The sequence below is a fragment of the Ornithorhynchus anatinus genome, chromosome 16, assembly GCF_004115215.2.
Source record: "Ornithorhynchus anatinus isolate Pmale09 chromosome 16, mOrnAna1.pri.v4, whole genome shotgun sequence".
Lineage (NCBI taxonomy): Eukaryota > Metazoa > Chordata > Mammalia > Monotremata > Ornithorhynchidae > Ornithorhynchus > Ornithorhynchus anatinus.
Genome location: NC_041743.1, coordinates 5,507,693 through 5,524,703, shown reverse-complemented (window position 1 = coordinate 5,524,703; position 17,011 = coordinate 5,507,693). Strand labels below are relative to the sequence as shown.

General features: G+C 43.1%; 1 protein-coding gene across 7 annotated transcripts in view; it reads right to left on the bottom strand.

The window, feature by feature from the left end:
• DNM3 (dynamin 3) overlaps positions 1–17,011 on the bottom strand; it is a 328,780-nt gene that overhangs the window by 11,323 nt on the left and 300,446 nt on the right. For all 7 annotated transcript variants that reach the window (XM_029081396.2, XM_029081391.2, XM_029081392.2 and 4 more), the window contains one exon: positions 14,670–14,906. In XM_029081396.2, coding sequence (XP_028937229.1) covers positions 14,670–14,906 — 237 coding nt within the window. The remainder of the gene's footprint in view (positions 1–14,669; positions 14,907–17,011) is intronic.

The following is a 17,011-nucleotide window of genomic DNA, read 5'->3' as shown; positions in this document are numbered from 1 at the left end:
GGGGTCCTTACACATGTTGACCTCCGTGTGATTTCCCGAGAGAGTCAATTGGTAGGTGCCACTAGGGGGGCAAAGGGATCTTGTTCTACCACCGCTCACAGTGATTCCAAAATCAGAGTGAGAAGCTCAAATTACAGCTGTCCCTTTAATTCAGTGGCTTCTGTGCTAAGCTAGGCCACCCAGACTGCATGCTATAAGGGTAATGTAAAGGTGAGTGTTTAATATTCCAATCTACTGTAGAATCTGTAACCTACAAGGGGACAAAACCAGGGATGGGCCTGGAGGCCAAGAGAAGTGACTGGGGGCAATTCAATAAACATGTGCATCACTAAACGAGAACAATCCAAGGCAGGATTCAGGAGTAGAAAGTGGGGCTGCAGGTCAGGACTGCTGTGTTTTGGATGAAGACCTCAGGGCTGAAAGAGTAGAAGGCGTGAGGGCTGAAATAATAATAATAATAATAATAATTATTATTATAAACAGCAGGATGTCCAAGTGGAGGAACCTTAGAATCACCCATGGTGCCATCAGATGATCAGGGCATAATTACGTGGAAACACTTTGTATTTACTACATTTCCTTTCTTCTACAGTTAGTGCCTGAGGGTCAGAAGTGATCCAAGCACCATCCCCAGGCTCTACGAACCCTGTGTCCCAGCCAGAGAGAATCCTTGATGGCAGGGATTGTGTTCACTAATTCTATTACACTGTAGTATCCCAAGGACTTAGTACAGTGTTCTGCACAAAGTAAACACTCAATTAACACCAAATACCACTGACTGATTGATAACGAGGGAAAGATTTCATCGAGTTGCTTCATGACTAAGTTTATTGTTCCTTCATTGGCAATCCTTGAACCAAAAGCCATACAGCAAATCTCATGACTGCAGAATATAGTATCTGCTTTCCAAAAGACAGGAAACGCAGCTGTAAAAAATACTCATGCTGTTTTCCAAACAACATACCTGGGGGAATAGGAAAATAGCCAAGTGCAGCTTAGACTGAGCATTAGTCTGGGACTAAAGAATTCTTGAATTCTGACTCTGCCATGTAACATTGAGCAAGTTATCTATAACTCCATTTTTTTCCTCATCCATAAATTAGAGATATTAATATGCCTGGGCTAACTGAGGGATTTATAATCAAGGATTTGTAAAATGCTTTGATTACACAAATGCTTTATATTCCTAAACAGTGAGCCCAATTTTTCTAGGGCCTACATTTTCTTTCAGGCAGGAAGTTGGACATTTTGGGGTAAGTGTTAACTCTTTCAGACCCTTACAGAACTGTTTTAAAGCATTGCAGTAGCTTTAGTGAGCAAGATGTGTGGAGCAATGTACTATTGTTCGCTCAGTGGCCCAAAAGAGTTAATGCTCCCGTTTAAGTTTTCTTTTTAACCAAAGATGTAGGGCCCAGGGAAAATTGGACTAACTCACCATGTATCAATCAATCCAATAGTATTTACTGAGTTCTTTCTATGAGCAGAGAACTCTGCTGAGCACTTGGGAGACTACTATACAATAGAGTTAGTGGACAAGATACCTGACCTCAAGGAGCTCTGATTTAGGAGCTAGATGATTCTACAGGATGAAGACTTGCCTGATGAGATTCCCACACGAGGGCTTTGGATCTGGAAACACTTCATTTCCCTTTTGTTTGGACATAACACTGGGGGAATCTTTCTTACACTTCATTTGAGCTCAATTTATGTCCCAAGTGGTGGCATATAATTCTTACTTAGTCACAACTTCATATACATTTTTAATTGGACATCTCCAGTGAACAGCTGACTGGGATTTCACCAGAGGGACAAAATAGATCTGCTTATGTTATTGCTTTCCATAACCCTTTTTTTTCTTTTCTCCCACTCCCTTTATTCACCCCCTTCGCTCAGCCCCACAGCACTTATGTATGTAATTGTAATTTGTTTATTTATCTTAAGCTGTTGGTGGGCAGAGAATGTGTATGTTATATTGTTACATTGTACTCTTCCAAGCACTTACTACAGTGCTATGCACACAGTAAGCATCTAATAAAGACAACTGATTGACTGATTATGAGAAAGATAATTTTCAAACATGATTTTCCTGGCTTTACATTTCTAGAAACCATTTTACACAGAATTAGAGCCTTTTAAAGGGCCATGGACAAAATCTATTGTGAGGCAAGAAATTGGGTTTTTGCTTGTAATGATAAAACCCAATATAATCATTGTGGCATTTGTGAAGCACTTGCTAGGAGCCAGGCACTTAATAAGCAGCTGGGGAGGATATGGACAAATCAAGTTGGACACAGTCCCTGTCCCATATGGGGCTCACGGTCTTGATCCTCATTTTTACAGAGAAGGGAGCTGAGGCATAGGGAGGTTAGGTGACATACCCAAGGTCACAGAGTGGACGGGTGGCAAAACTAGGATTAGAACCCAGGTCCTTCTGGCTTCCAGGCCAAGTACCGAGTTACAATAAATAAGCAGCTTGAGCTTCTCCCCTCTAGACTGTAAGCTCATTATGGGCAGGAAATGTGTCTGCTAATTCTGTTGTATTGTATTCTCCAAAGTGCTTAGTACAATGGTCTGCAAATAGGAAGCACTAACTAAATATCACTGATTGATTAATAATGATAATAATAATAATTGTGGAATTTAAGTTTTCACTATGTGCCAAGCACTGCGCTAAACACAGGGGTAGATAAAATGTGATCAGACCAGACAGTTTCTGTCCTAGACAGGGCTGGCTCACAGGCTAAATGGGAGAAGGAATGGATTTAATTTCATCTTTATATATGACTAAACTGAAGCACAGAGAAGAATAGTGACTTTCTCAAGTTCACACAGCAGGCAAAGGGCAGAGCCAGGATTAAAACCCAGTCCTCAGTAATTTCCCCACAGCCACTCTGTTCTTTAAGCCAATTCAGAATCGGTCTCCTTTCAGGGCCAATGGGAATGACCTCTGGGTCATTTTCCATCTGTCATATAACATCTCCTGATCACTATTCTGGAGGTTTAGGGTCAGGACTGGGCAACCCAACTTCCTTGTAGCCTCATCTATTTTATTCAGGTGCTCCGATGTTTAGCTCCTGGGATTGGGTTGAGAAAAGCAAAACAGTCCCTTGGGCTAGCCATAGATAGCCCTTCTGCCTTCAAGGCAGAGCAAGAAAAATAGCTGGGAAAGAAACAGAAGGCCAGTGTCATGAGAATTGACCCAGGTTCATATTGTTATATTTGTAAAATTTAACTCTACAATAGAAAAGGCAGCCAAAATGAATCGCCCTGCTCTAGGATGAATTGAAATCACAGATATAGGGATAGTTTGAAAATTTAACGAATTAAAATGGAGTTAAGATCCATTGGAGATTGAAAAAGGAGGTCCCAGGTGCTTGAGGAGAACAATTAGGTTGGGAACATCCATATCTGAGAAGAAGTGATACCCTTACTGATATGTCTTTTTTATTTTGAAGAATCAGGGCTCATATAGAAAATTCAACCTGCCGGAAAGTACTCATATTCCAGTAGAAAACGTTATCGGCACTGTGTATTTCTTTGTCAGTCTGCCTCTACCACTTGTCAACTCATTAGTTCTTCTTTTGAGGACAACTTAATCCATCACCTCAGTGACATGATATAAAGTGTAAGTCTCCCTCCATAAAACGTACCCTAGCTTTTCTGTATTTTTCAAAGAACGTGAATACTCAGTCACTAAGAAGTACAAGGATTAAGACGAAACGTCAGCAGGGGGAGCTCAGACACACATCCCAAATTCTATTCTCTCCCCCCACTCACCCTCCTCCCAGTTCAAAGCAAACAGACAAAAACAAACAGAAAGGCAGTGTGCTGTGCTAGCTGCCATGTCAATGAGTAAATATGTGACTAAGCCCAATTAAATGTTTAGTGCAGAGCCAAGCTATGATATTGGTAGAGACAGAATGGCCCACATTTTCTTTGCTTCTCCCAGGCTCTCTTTTCTGTTGCATTCAAACCCGGATAGGGATTGCTGTGTTAGCTTGTTACTAGGGAGCAAAAGGCCGATTTCTGGGCAGGTCCTGAAACAAGTAGTGTTTTTTATAAAGATGTTGGACTGTCTTTAAATGGTTACCAGTTAGTCAGTGTACCCCAAACGGCTCTCTGAAATGGAATTTTCTGCCTAAAGAGACTGGGGAGGACATTTAAAGACACAATGCCATTTTGAGGTTATCTATCTGGCTAGCTTCGGGTTCTTTTTTTCCTTCTATTTCTGGGGATATGCTATGTTTATAGAAGTCAGTTCTAAAAGCACAGGGGCTCCCAGGACCAACTAAATGAGCCTGAAGAAAGAGTCAGAAACTTCAACCTAAAGCATGTCAGTCTGGACCCAAAATGATTATCCTGAAAATTTCGTACAATGTACAAATTTATCGATTAGCTGAAGTTCACTGAAAGTCCTGTCCCTTTAAAACCTTTTGTGGGAGAGGAGAGAGCAGGCACTGGGAAGAGAGATTTCTCCACTGGCCCTCTCCCTGGTAAGAAATCACACCTTTTGTTTTTTTCACCTGATCAGAACACACATATTTTTTCACTTTTAACCAAAGTTCCTATAAACTTTTGCTAGACAGATTCTGAACAAAAGTCACTAAATAAAGTCTAGACTGCAACGTCTATGAGAACCATATGGGAGTCTTTTAGACATCTGCCTTTGCAAGACCAGCCATCATCATGGAGGCTTAGTCCACAAAATATGCTTTCAGTAAAACAGGGCTGTGATGACCAATGGGGGCCCTGGTTTAAGAAGTCTGCCGGACTTCGGGAGAGGGAATCAAAACATTTCTAAATGAAAGCCTTTCACTTCCATTTACATTCTACATACCTATCTGTTGTATAACACCGAAGGCCAGAAAAGTAGAGAATCATTTAGCTTTCTCTTTTTGTTATTTTTTTTTTAATGCAAGGGGTGGTAAACAAAAGCTGTATATTAGATTCTTCACACAGGCCTTCATTTTGGTATTTGGAGTTCTGATACGGAACAGTCTCCAGAGAGAAGCTGCCAGGTGAGGTCATTACCTCCGAGAGGCATAGGGTTTCCTGGTTCTGGAAAACCTGAAGAGTATAAAGTCTTTGGGAAAATCTGGGATGGTTGTTTGCCCGAGTTTGAGATGAGAGAATCTGTACGAGGTCAAGATGGCATTAAAGAGAGACCAGGTGAAGTTGTGAGGGGAAGAGAAGGCTGGGTAGGGGTAGGGGGGAGGGTTCATATTTCATGTTCTATGTCGGTGGCTTCATTTTTTGGGGAAAATGATCACTGTGCTGGGGGATGAGGAGGAAACTATTTTTAAATTCAATGAAGATTTCTTTGTCTGATGCTGCAACTGGGGAGCTGCTCATGGATATCTTTGTTCCTACATGAAAGTAATTAAAATCAGCATTTTCCCTTATTGGATATCTAGGAACGATCCAGACCTAAACTGGGCAGTGACAGAATCTCTAAGCAAAGACCTATTTTGAACTGTGTCATGTGTAGATAGATTTTTTTTTCAATTAGCAATTCATTGGGTAACCAGGACAGAGCTAGGAGGTTGGCATCTGGCCTTAGTACACAGTCTTCAGTACTAGAATTGCTGAAGACAATGCTAAGTGGGGTGAAGCAGGTAATATGGGTAAGATAAGGAAAGAGGGATAGCAAGGAAGGGTGGAAAATAATGTTCTCTAACCCAAGGACTGTGAGTCATTAATTTCTGCAGGCCTGTGCTTTACTTCATGTGCCAGTCCACTGAAACGTCAGCGCCCTAACCGTTTTTAATTACTATTTTTTGGTCACCTTTCTGCAACAGCATTTGAACAATTCCAGAGGTTTCGTTGCACAGTTTGCATATGTAGTTGGTACAGAGGTTCTGTTTTCCAGGCCCCTGCTCTTTCCACTAGACCAAGCTACCACTTCATCCTTTCTCCCACCTTCACATGATTAAGATGACTTTGGCAATCAATTCATCAAATTTACTGAGTGCTTACTGTGTTGCAGAGCACTATACTAAGCACTTGGGAGAGTGTAGTATAAAAGAGTTGGTAGTCACGTTCCCTGCCCACAATGAGCTTACAGTCGACAGTGAGAGAAAGACATTAAAATAAATTACGGATATGTACAAAGTGCTGTGGGGCTGAGGGTGGAGTGAATGAAGGGTGCAATCCAAGTGCAAGGGGACATAGGAGGGAGAGGGAGTAGGGGAAATGGGGGCTTAGTCAGGGAAGGTCTCATGGAGGAGATGTAATTTTAATAAGGCTTTGAAGGTGAGAAGATTGATAGTGTGTTTCAAAGAGGAATTAGTTTGACCAACCGTCAGTCATTCATGAGGGGAGTTTCCAAGTCCTTTTCTTTGTCATCTCTCAAGTTCATGATGGTTTTAACACCCACTCCTGCCGAGGACAGGCAGAGGGTTTGAATCTTACACACGCACACACACACACAGCTTGAATCATATACAGACCTACACTCGCACATACTTCTGGGTATTTAAAGCCCAAGAAGAGTTCTTCCCCAGTGACCTATCACTTATCCCTGAACCACATTTCTCTCCCCTATCCACACTTGTTGGGTTCATACACACTGGATACCACAGTAATTTTTGCAGTAGTGGTGGTGGTTTGTGTTCAGCCATCCACACTCTCTCTCCCAGTCCCCACTGTCTAGCAGCACACACTGCATGATGGCTGAAATAACAGAATAGTTCAGAAACGGCAACCTCAGCACACATTACTGGGACTTTACCCATGCCACCTGCCTGCTGTGTAACCCTGGGCAAGTAAGCTCATAAGGGGCAGGGAACGTGTCTGCTAATTCCGCTCTACCGTACTCTCCCAAGTGTTTAATACAGTACTTTGAGCATAGAGAGTGCTTAATAAATACTATTGATTGCCTCAACTTCTCTTTGTCTATTTCCTCATCTGCAAAATGTGGATTCAATGCCTGTTCTCTCTCCCTCTTTGACCCTCTCTGACTGAGCCCCATGTGATAAAGGGACTGTGCTTGACCTGATTATCTTATACATATTCCAGGGTTTAGTCCAGTGCTTGGCACATAGTAAACTCTTAATATCACAATTATTATTATAATTATAAGCCACTTCTGAGTAGACTACTCAGAGTGGCTTGGTAAGGGTCAGGGGAGACTTTTCTTGTACACGTACCATCAGTCATTTAAAAAGACAGCACTATATATAAACAACAGTATGCAGACGAGCACTTGAAATAATTATATAAGGGTTTGGTTTCAGCATTTAGCCAACAAGTGGAAATCTGATGAGGCCCTGCAATTTGATATCTAATCTGCATATTCTATTCATGATCGGTGCTCATGGATAATCCAGTGCTCACGGATAATCCAGGCCTGCCTATCCTGAGTTATCAAAAGTTTGGCTATGCCTTTCATGTCATGAATGCGAATCACCGATAAATTGCCAACCTGCCAGATAGGGGTTTTTTGGTATATTTTTCTTCAAAGCAACACTGGGTGGATTCCTGGTCAGGGTTACTACATTTTGTGGGGGTGATTTCTGCCTTAGTTTACTGTCATCATTTCCTAGGGCTTGCATTTGACACCCATGAGCCAACAAGTTAGCTATCAGGGGACCAGCCCGCAATTTTATGCAGCTTCAGACTTGTCCTCATCTATTTTAAGTCACAGGATCATGTGACCCTCACTGTCCACCTGCTGATAATTTGGCACTGACATACACACATTCTTCATTCTCTCCCCTCCCAACCCCGTTCCAAAACACTGACTAGGGCTAAAATGAAAAACTGTTTTAGGCCACAACATGGACTCAGCCAAATCAACTATGGCAACTCAAGGGTGGAAATCTGTGCTTAGACTAACGCTCATCCCCAAAGACACTTGTGTTCGGGTAGAAGTCAGAGAATTCCAATATCAAGTATTAAAAAAAATTCCACATTATGGCACTTAGAAGCAGATAGGGCCACCCTCCTTCTCTAATTTTCAAATCAGTTTCATATCTTGCTTGAAATAGACTGTGGGCCGGGATCGTGTCTACCAACTCTATTGAACTCTGCTTTCCCAAGTGCTTAGTACAGTGCTCTGCACACAGTAAGCATTCAGAAAATATCACTGAGTGATTGATGGATAGAAACTTTAAGGCCCAGTGTCTAGAATAGTGAATTTGGTATATTACATTTTATCTTGAATTTTCTGGTGGAAAGCAGTTGGAGCAATCCTGTTAAGCATTATTTAAGAATTATCTAAATTATAATCACACAAAGAATTTAAATTCTAATCACACAAAGAAGGTGATCAATGATTTACAGGAAGAGGTGAGTGTTCTGTCATGACATTCCTGACTTAGGTCCCATGATGGAGTTTAGGGGAGAGAGGACAATAATTTATCATGAAAGAAAACTGCAGCTACTGGAAAACAGATTTTAAAACGACAAGTCAAGTCCAGCCCGAGTGTAATTTCCTTAGTGGAAGATCACTTGATTGTTGTGGTGAGGAAGAGGCAGCAGTAGCAATGAAACGGTACGGACCTTACTGATTTATCCCTGAAATCCTTTATATATCCCTTACACTGACATTCATAATGTGAGCACCAACCAATCCAATCTGATTACCTTGAAATTACCCCAGCACTTAGCACAATGCTACACACAAAATAAGTGCTTAATAAATACCATCACGACCATGGCTACTTCTATTACTGGGAATCCTCCACAGTATGCATTTGCTTACAGGTTAGAATTTTTAAAAAAACTGTTATCAATTTGCAGGCAAACATTTAGCCGATTCCAACTGGTGACAATTTGCTGCTGATTGGACACAGAAAAAAAAAACCCAAAAGAATCCTTGACAGTGAATCTTACACTGGAGAGGAACTAATGGGAATGGCTTCTGCCTCAGTGGTCCTTCTCCATCCATGAGGTGAGACTAAAGCAGGAATTAGAGCGAAGATCCCTTTGGAAAGACCGGTCAAAGAGAGCAGCCAGCAACAGAGAGCCCCAAAGAGAACAATGAGAAATCTATTTGGTATTATTTATCATGGAACACTGAAGTAGTCCTGTGTTTGGTTAACCCAATGCCAGCTCCTGCTGGGAACACAAGGAAGCATTGTTACACTTAAGACGGGCTGCCTGCGTTTCCATTCCTTGATGTTTGTCGGAAGCAATCTTGATGGCTTTTTCATTTTTCTTCAACCCCCTTTACCACCAATGTTTGGAATTTGGGAAATATGAGCAAAAACATGCCACATGGAAACAATCTACACCTTACCTATAACGCTCTGTCACTGTCCCAAAATCTGGCTATTTCCATTCAGAGCACACTGAAAGTTGCACTGAAATGGGGGGGGGGGGGGGGGGAGAAATGCCTTTGAAAGGGGGATGAAAGTTTCTTAGGCTCAAGAAAGAAGCCACCAAATTAATTTTACTTTGGCCACAAGCCCTCCGGGACAAAATCAGGGGCAAAATTAGATTTTAAAGGAATAGTTTTGGGGATCAATCGCAACCTGTTCAAATTTAACAAAATGTCACTAATCCAGGCAACCATCTTTAATGGATTTTTTTTTCCATTACCAGCTTGTTTATAAAGTAAGTTCTCTAGGGTGGGAAGGGGGCCAATTTAACATGGTCTCTAATTTCTAACCAGCAAAGTGTCAGGCAAGGGCAAAGTCTTGATGACAAATCCCATTTTTACAGCAATCTCATGAGATTCATTATATTTACAAATCAACTAGACCCCATCCAGCTTGGGCTTCTGTTTCTCCTCTTGGCAAATGCCCCTCATTGTTTATCTTTCCTTTTTCAAGCCCAGGACTGCTAAAAATAAGAGCCACTTCCTTTTGACCAAAGTATTTCTTTTCCTTTTTTTTTTTTAACAAAAGGGTGTGTGTGTGTGTGTGTGTGTGTGTGTATGCACGCGTGAGAAGGGGGAAGGCTAAGAAAGGAAAGCATTAAGTTTAAAACATAAATCAGAGGATGAATTCATTGTTTATCTAGGTAACAGCCAATTTCTAGAAGTAACCATAATATTAGAGGGCCACTAGTTGAATGAGATCGACTCCATGCTTCAGCATGAGGAATCAAGAGGCCAGTCACGGAAGCAGGGTAGTTGGCCATATGGCCTAACCCATAAAACCCATAAAATCGAGGTCAACTCAGAGATTCACCTTCCCTGGCAGCCAATTTTGATGTTAAAAATGCAGTGGCCTTCTCAGAATTGTGGGCATTTCCTTAGGCAAAATTTGACGGGCCGACTGAAAAATGAAACAAGATGCCTGTATCCCTAAGTATCAATGAGTCCATGTTAATCTTCATTAGGAGAAATTTGTGTAAGAAAGACATTGCAGCCTGTCAGCAACCCAGAAGGGAAGCCCCCAAGTCGTAGGTGGAATCACTTGGGCCTTTCGCCAAACAGGAAGGAACACGAACCTAATGCTGCCTCTCCCTTCAGACACATTCCGTCGGTGGCTTTTAGAATGAGCTTTTTTCTGGGACCACTTGATTCTCAAACAGACCTCCAGAGGAAACAGGTATCGTGGGGAGCCTTTTCACATGGGTGTTGTGATAGGGGAGTTGAGCCCATGAGCCAAGTCTGGCGCAACTCTGGAACCCCAAGTAAATCTGATGCTGAAATGTTACATCAATCATATCTACTGAGAGCTTACTGTGTGCAGAGCTCTGTACTAAGTGCATGGGAGAATACACTGTAACAGAGTTGGTAGACACATTCCCTGCCAAGAAGGGAGCTGCAGCTAGATGAGGGAGTTTACATAAGCAGGCCGATTTCGACTCTTTTTATGTTAGTGGTCTGTTTGGGGTTACGGGGTGGAGGGTAGGGAACGGGGAGACTGAAACTGCTAGAGTGGCGCTCTGCACAAGGAAAGCACTGAAGATGAAGATGGCTCTCTTTTGGAATGAGCCCCTTTTCCCTAGATAACTGCGAGACAGCCCAGACCAGGAAAAGGGGAGGGGAGGAGAGAGTGTGAGCTCATGAACTAATGCCAGAGAATTTTGTCGCCAGGAAAAACACACTCCAATTCAGCTAATTTGTTCTGTTAATGGCAAAGCTGTATTTCCCAATAAACTAATTTTAAGAAGCGGCAACCAAAAATAACCATGTGAGAACTCAAGTTAGTGTTTGATGGAGATTATGATCTTTGAGGAGGGGAACAAAATCATAATGGGACTAATAGTGTCTGTTTAAAATCAGCTTACTGAGCAAGTGTACAGCTGGGTTTTTCTAGCAGCTTTGGTTCTTCCTGAAGAGCTCAGAGTGGGGAGTGGGTGGTGAGTCGGGGGTGGAAAAGGGCAGAGGGGAAGGACGAGGCACTTTCACTCTTCTGGAAATGGCTCACGAATTAGAGGCGCTGACCAATCAGCTAGCTAACAAAAGTGGCACTCATTCTTGCAAGCTTTGTGGAGATCGATTTCTCGCCCACCACCCCTACCTTCCACCCCACAATGCACCCGACTAAAATTCAGATGGGATTAATTAAGACAGGCACGCATCCCACAAATGTTTTCTGCTGCCAAACAGGAAGACTTGGTGAACATAAACCCAACAGCTTGAGAAGTCGAAGAATGTTGGGCCAAAAACGACTCCGTCGCCTCTCTCCTTCCTCCCCTCCGCCCCCCGCTCATTTCAAATGGGAAACAATAAAAAAAGCAGAAAGCTTATGGTTTCTGTAAGTTTGCAAGTTCTTTGATTAACTCTGAATCGGGTTTAATAAAATTAGAATTCTGTCTTAAAAGGCAAGGTCATAACTTGCTAATGAAGTGGTAGATTATCCAGGGGAAAGGTATGTGCAGGAACACACTAAATGTCGAAATCCTCTCTCTCTGAAGGCTCAGTTATTGCTTTTGTAATATTACAGCCCAGCAGGGAGGGGCCAAGAACACTGCTCATGTTGTCTTGTCACGTTATGAGTTTCTCTTTCACAGAGAGCAGAAAGAGCTCTTTTGGAAGCCAGGAACTTGAAAAATGAAACTTCCTTCTCGGAAAGCTAAGCCTGCTGTTTTCCTGGATATGATGGATATTAGTATTTTGGGCTTAAAATAAATATCAAGTGAAAAATAATAGTAAACCAGGTAGGGCTGAGGGGAAATACATTATATATGTGTATATATATACATATAGAAAACAAAGGTAAAGTTTCAACAAAAACTGTTTCTGAAATTTTGTATGTGTGTGAAATCTTAAACCTCCTCTGGCTTGAATTTGCAAAGATTCCTGCTCTGGCTTTTATTAGAAACAGGCGGCACGTAGCTAAATTCTCCGTCGAAAAACCAAACTTATAATAGGCATCAGGATCCTGGCAGATTTTGTCTCAGGTGGATGTTGCCTCACTGGGATCTCCCTCTCAATTCCCTCATTTGGCCTGACTTGCCCATTGCATTCCATAGCAACATCCCTGTTTTGAATTTGGGGCCATTTTCAAATCAAGGCATCTGTGACTCTGAGGAGGGATGCTGAGTTTTGCAGGGGAAATGGTCTCTGGAGGCCTACAGATTATAGAGTTGAAAGGATGATTTTGCCCCTTCAGTGATACCTGGTGCTCCATCCCGCCTGTGCACAGGCTCTGCTATTAAGCCCGGGCCTTCTCCCTCCCTGGCGTTTACTTTCGAATCCTGGTACCCCATTGGGTACCTGTGGACAGCTGATTAGACAGTGAGGCTACGGCTAGGGTGGGGACAGCAGCTGGGAGTCAGGAGGGATGCACCAGACAAGAGGGGAAAGGAAATGAAAAACATCGATTTCGCCTCCCAAGAGGAGCACCTTGTTCCTCCTCTCCCCTGTGAGTGCATTCTCTTCACACACCCCTCTCGCTCCCTTCCATCCCCGCTGTCCATCGGATGGTGGCTTCCCCTCTAGCCTGTAAGCTCCTTATGAGCAGGGATGGGGTCTCCCTCCTCTGTCATACTGCCCTTTCCCAAGCATTTAGTACAGTGCTGTACATTCAGTAAGCCCTCAATAAACACCACTGACTGATCGGTAAATACCAATGATTGATTGATGGCTTCTAAAACAAGCACTGGGGTGGGAAGTGCCTTGTCAGAAAGGCTCCCGAGGTGAGCGAGGGGGCATGATGTTAAATCCTAGCCTCCAAAGTCAGTTTATCCCCCCATCCTCAAAATCAGCTTGTCCCAAATCTAGAGGAAACAGCAGCGGGGCTCCTTGTGTTTACTAGTTTGTTTTCTAAATGGAACGGCTAGCCTATTTGTCTCCATGGTGAAGGTATTTTAAACTCAGTGTCCCTCTTTCCCAGAAATTTCTCTTCTTGCCAGCAGAGACAGCCTCGACGGCTACCGAAACCCTCCAGGCTCGACATTTTCTGAGAGCCACGGCATGCTGTGGGTGGCTCCACCCAGCTGAACCCTGCAGTTTAGCAGTCGGAGGATCGCTTTCACACATGCTCTTGGCAAACTGTCTTATCTAAAGTCGGAAGTAAAGCCATCGCGCTAGGCAGGCAAGAAAAAGCATGCTCCCTCCCAAGGACAGACAGACTAAATCAAGGTTAGGCTGCTATGGTTCCCTCTAATAGTGAATCGGTCAAAATTCTCCACATCTGTTTTCTAGGCAAGCTCTCTCCCCCTCCTCCTGCCCTCTTGCTGGCACTGTGGCAGACAAAATTCCTTTGTGTCTGAAGTTCCCTAAATCAGCACTCCGGGAGATGGGCAGATTCTTAGTTTGTTTCGGTAACAGTGCTGAAATTCATTCTTTCTTTTTTGGCTTGGGGGTGGTGGGAGAATGACATGTTGAATATGTGCTAGAAGGATAATACCCATTCAGGTGAAAGTCTTTGCTGGATTTTCAGGAAGCCCTGAACATGTATTCACTTCATGGTCTTTTATGGAAAATAGCTTCCTCACAGGGGAGAAGAAGAATGTGCTCTTTTCCTTCTTTAAAGGTTGGGAGAGCTCTGATTTCTTTCTACCTTAAAGTCCTTACTGTCTGTACAGTTTACAATAGATGCATTTTTTTGAACGTTTGGGGATATTTGTGAGCAGATACTTATGTGGTTATAGCTTATTATTATCATAGCTCCACCTATATATTATAAATCTATTTCACTTCACGATTATACATAAAAAAATCTGCTCCTAAATGCCTACAATTTATTCTGAAAAAGCCCATGGTTACCCCTCTACCCCTAACGCAAATTCTCATCCATAAAACGTTATTGTGTGAAAGTCAGATTCTTACTAATTTCCCTCGGTTTATGTGGAAGTGAATTTTTAAAAAATGTGCTTTCAAGACTGCATGAGCGATTTCTGGAAAGTCAATGGCATTCTGAAACTTCACTGAATATGAAGAAGTGAAGTCACTGGCAAGAAACAAATAACTATGTCCCCCTCCTGAAATCCTCCCTTTTGATTCCCCAAAGAAAGGTATGCCACAGTGTCAGCCAGAAGGATTGAGTTTTCTTTGGTTCAGTTCAGTCCAGTCAGTTTGTAAATGGGAGATTTTGATATGGTCACCTAGGGTGCTAAATGAACGGTTCATACCCTGGCCTTCAGGCAGGCAGGCAGGCCTGCAGGCAGCCAGGCCAGGCAGGCCCCACTGACCTTTTATTCCTTTCCAGGGATGTGAAAATTGCAGACGAGAAGTGGCTGCAGTTTTCGATTCCCGAGAAGCCACGCGTTTCCTCCTATGCGAAGAGAACCACAGAGCCTCCTTGCTAACTTGCTCGAAGCCTTACCTGGGGACGCTGGGAGGAGCCCGTGTTGGCCGTGACGGGACTTGCGGGGGAGCGCCAAAGGCATCGCTGTTGTTGGGGAAAGGCGGTAAGGGTCCTGGACGGAATGGGATTGGTGGAGCCCCTGCCTGGGGGCCAGGAGACGGTATAGCTGGAGCGGGTCCACGCCCAGATACGGGTCTGGTTGGAGGAGTGTTTAACGTCGGCCTCCTCTGGGTGGTGGGGCTTGGAGGGGGTGACCTGAGGAGAGGAAGATGAACGAAAGTTGAACCGACCCCACCGACCATTTTTTCTAATTCCTTTGCCATTTTCAGACCGCTGTGGGTTCAGAAGAATGGCCTGTGATTCTCACGGTCTCCTCAATTCAACTCTGTCCTTTCTGCCCACTCCTCTCTATTAACAAACACACGTACACCCTTCTAGAACTGTGCAGAATTACATTGAGCCTGATTCTTCGGGTCAGCAAATGACTTCCTGAAAAGAAAGCCGTTCACTGTTTGGAAGAAAGTTTACCCTGAAAACTTTAGGGCACTATGTATAAATCAGCAGGCGTGCAAATAAACATGTGCCTAGGCTATAAAGGAAATCAGGCAGCATGCCAAAAGAGCCGTAATAAACTTCTGCTTTGACTTTCTGGTCTTTCTTTAAGCCATTTCCTGGGGGGATTATGTTGGGAGGGGAATGAGTCAAATGTTTTCATTCATAGAGTCTAGTGATTTAGGGGGGATCAAGAGAAGGTGGGCATAATGAAGAAGGGAAGTGAGGGCCCAGGGAAAGAAAAAGTGAACTAAAAGCACATTTTGTGAGATAGAAAAATTTGTACGGACATCAAATGGCACCATCTCCCCACAGCAATTTAGCAACTTTCAAAAAGGTTGAGAAGATAAAACCTATCACTGCAGAACATATATACTTTCACTGGGAAATCAGTGAAAAGTGGATGCTGTGTTTTGAGTGGAAGTGATGACCACAGACCAGCCGGTACTTGGTAGAGAGTCCTGAGCCAACCTTGGTTAAGCAGGACAAAGACTTCCTGTGCTCAGAGCAGTATCTAAATGATGACGCATTATTTGCATTTATTTTAGATACTGCAGTTATCCCTTGTCCAGGAATTTTACTAGAACAATTCTTTGTTGAAGACCGTTCCGTAGATCTGTATCACAGCAACTAGTTCAACGAGATTTTTTAATTCTTTCATCTTTCAATCCAACTTGTTCTATTTCATTCATCTAAGAATGCAAGTTGGCAACCCATCACCCTATTATCTCCTGAGCGTGCTGACCAAACCACTGTGTCACTGATCTGTGAGTGCATTCTTGCTCTTTTACAAAGACACTTTCTCCTTCTTGGGGTTCATTCTGCTAGGAAGGAATTCCAGCTGTTGTCCAACAATGCTTGCTTTGTACATGGGTTGCACCTCATCTTTGACACTTGTTCACTTTCTGGTATTGGGTGGAATGTGGAAAGACCCTGGTCAGTTGGGTTCTTGGGCCCAGATCTTATTGCTTCCTTAACATATGGGATCAACAAACATTCCAATCCATGTTTTTTAAAGGTATTTGTTAAGCGCTCACTACGTGCCAGAAATTGTTCTGAGCACCTGCGTAGATACAAGGTAATCAAGTTAGACATAGTTCATGTCCCACAAGGGACTCACAGTCATAATCCCTATTTTGCAGATGAGGTAACAGAGGCACAGAGAAGTTAAGTGAGCTGCCCAAGGTAACAACAGCAGACGAGTGGCAAAGCCGGGGCTAGACCCAGGACCTTCTGTCTCCCAGGCCTGTGCTCTATCCACTAGGCCACACACTGCTTCTCAGTTATCATTGATGGGGAGAGTGTCTATATTTCTTCATGGGCAGCTCAATCTCTTCCCATGAAGTTCTGATTTTATTGAAATCGATCCATGTTGCTTTCCTCCTCCTTCCGCATCTATCGTTGATTGGGCTTGCCCTGTCTATTTTCCCGTTAGATGTAGGTTTCCATTTTTTCCATTTCTTCATCACTTATATGAATGGACCCCATTCAGCAATATTTGTTGTGGATTCAATTTGGTTTTTGAAATTCTGATCTATCGACTTTGTGTGATTCCTTCTTGCATTTCCCTTTCAATTCTATAGAGTCATTTGCCAATATAAGCAGTGCTGCCTATTGGATAGAGCACAGGCCTGGGAGACAGGAGGACCTGGGTTCTATTGCCAGCTCTGCCACTTGTCTGCTATGTGACCTTGGGCAAATCACTTTAGTTCTCTGTGCTTCAGTTACCTCATCTGTAAAATGTGGATTACGACTGTGAACCCAATGTGGGAAAGGGACTGAGTCCAAACTGATTAACTTGTATCTAA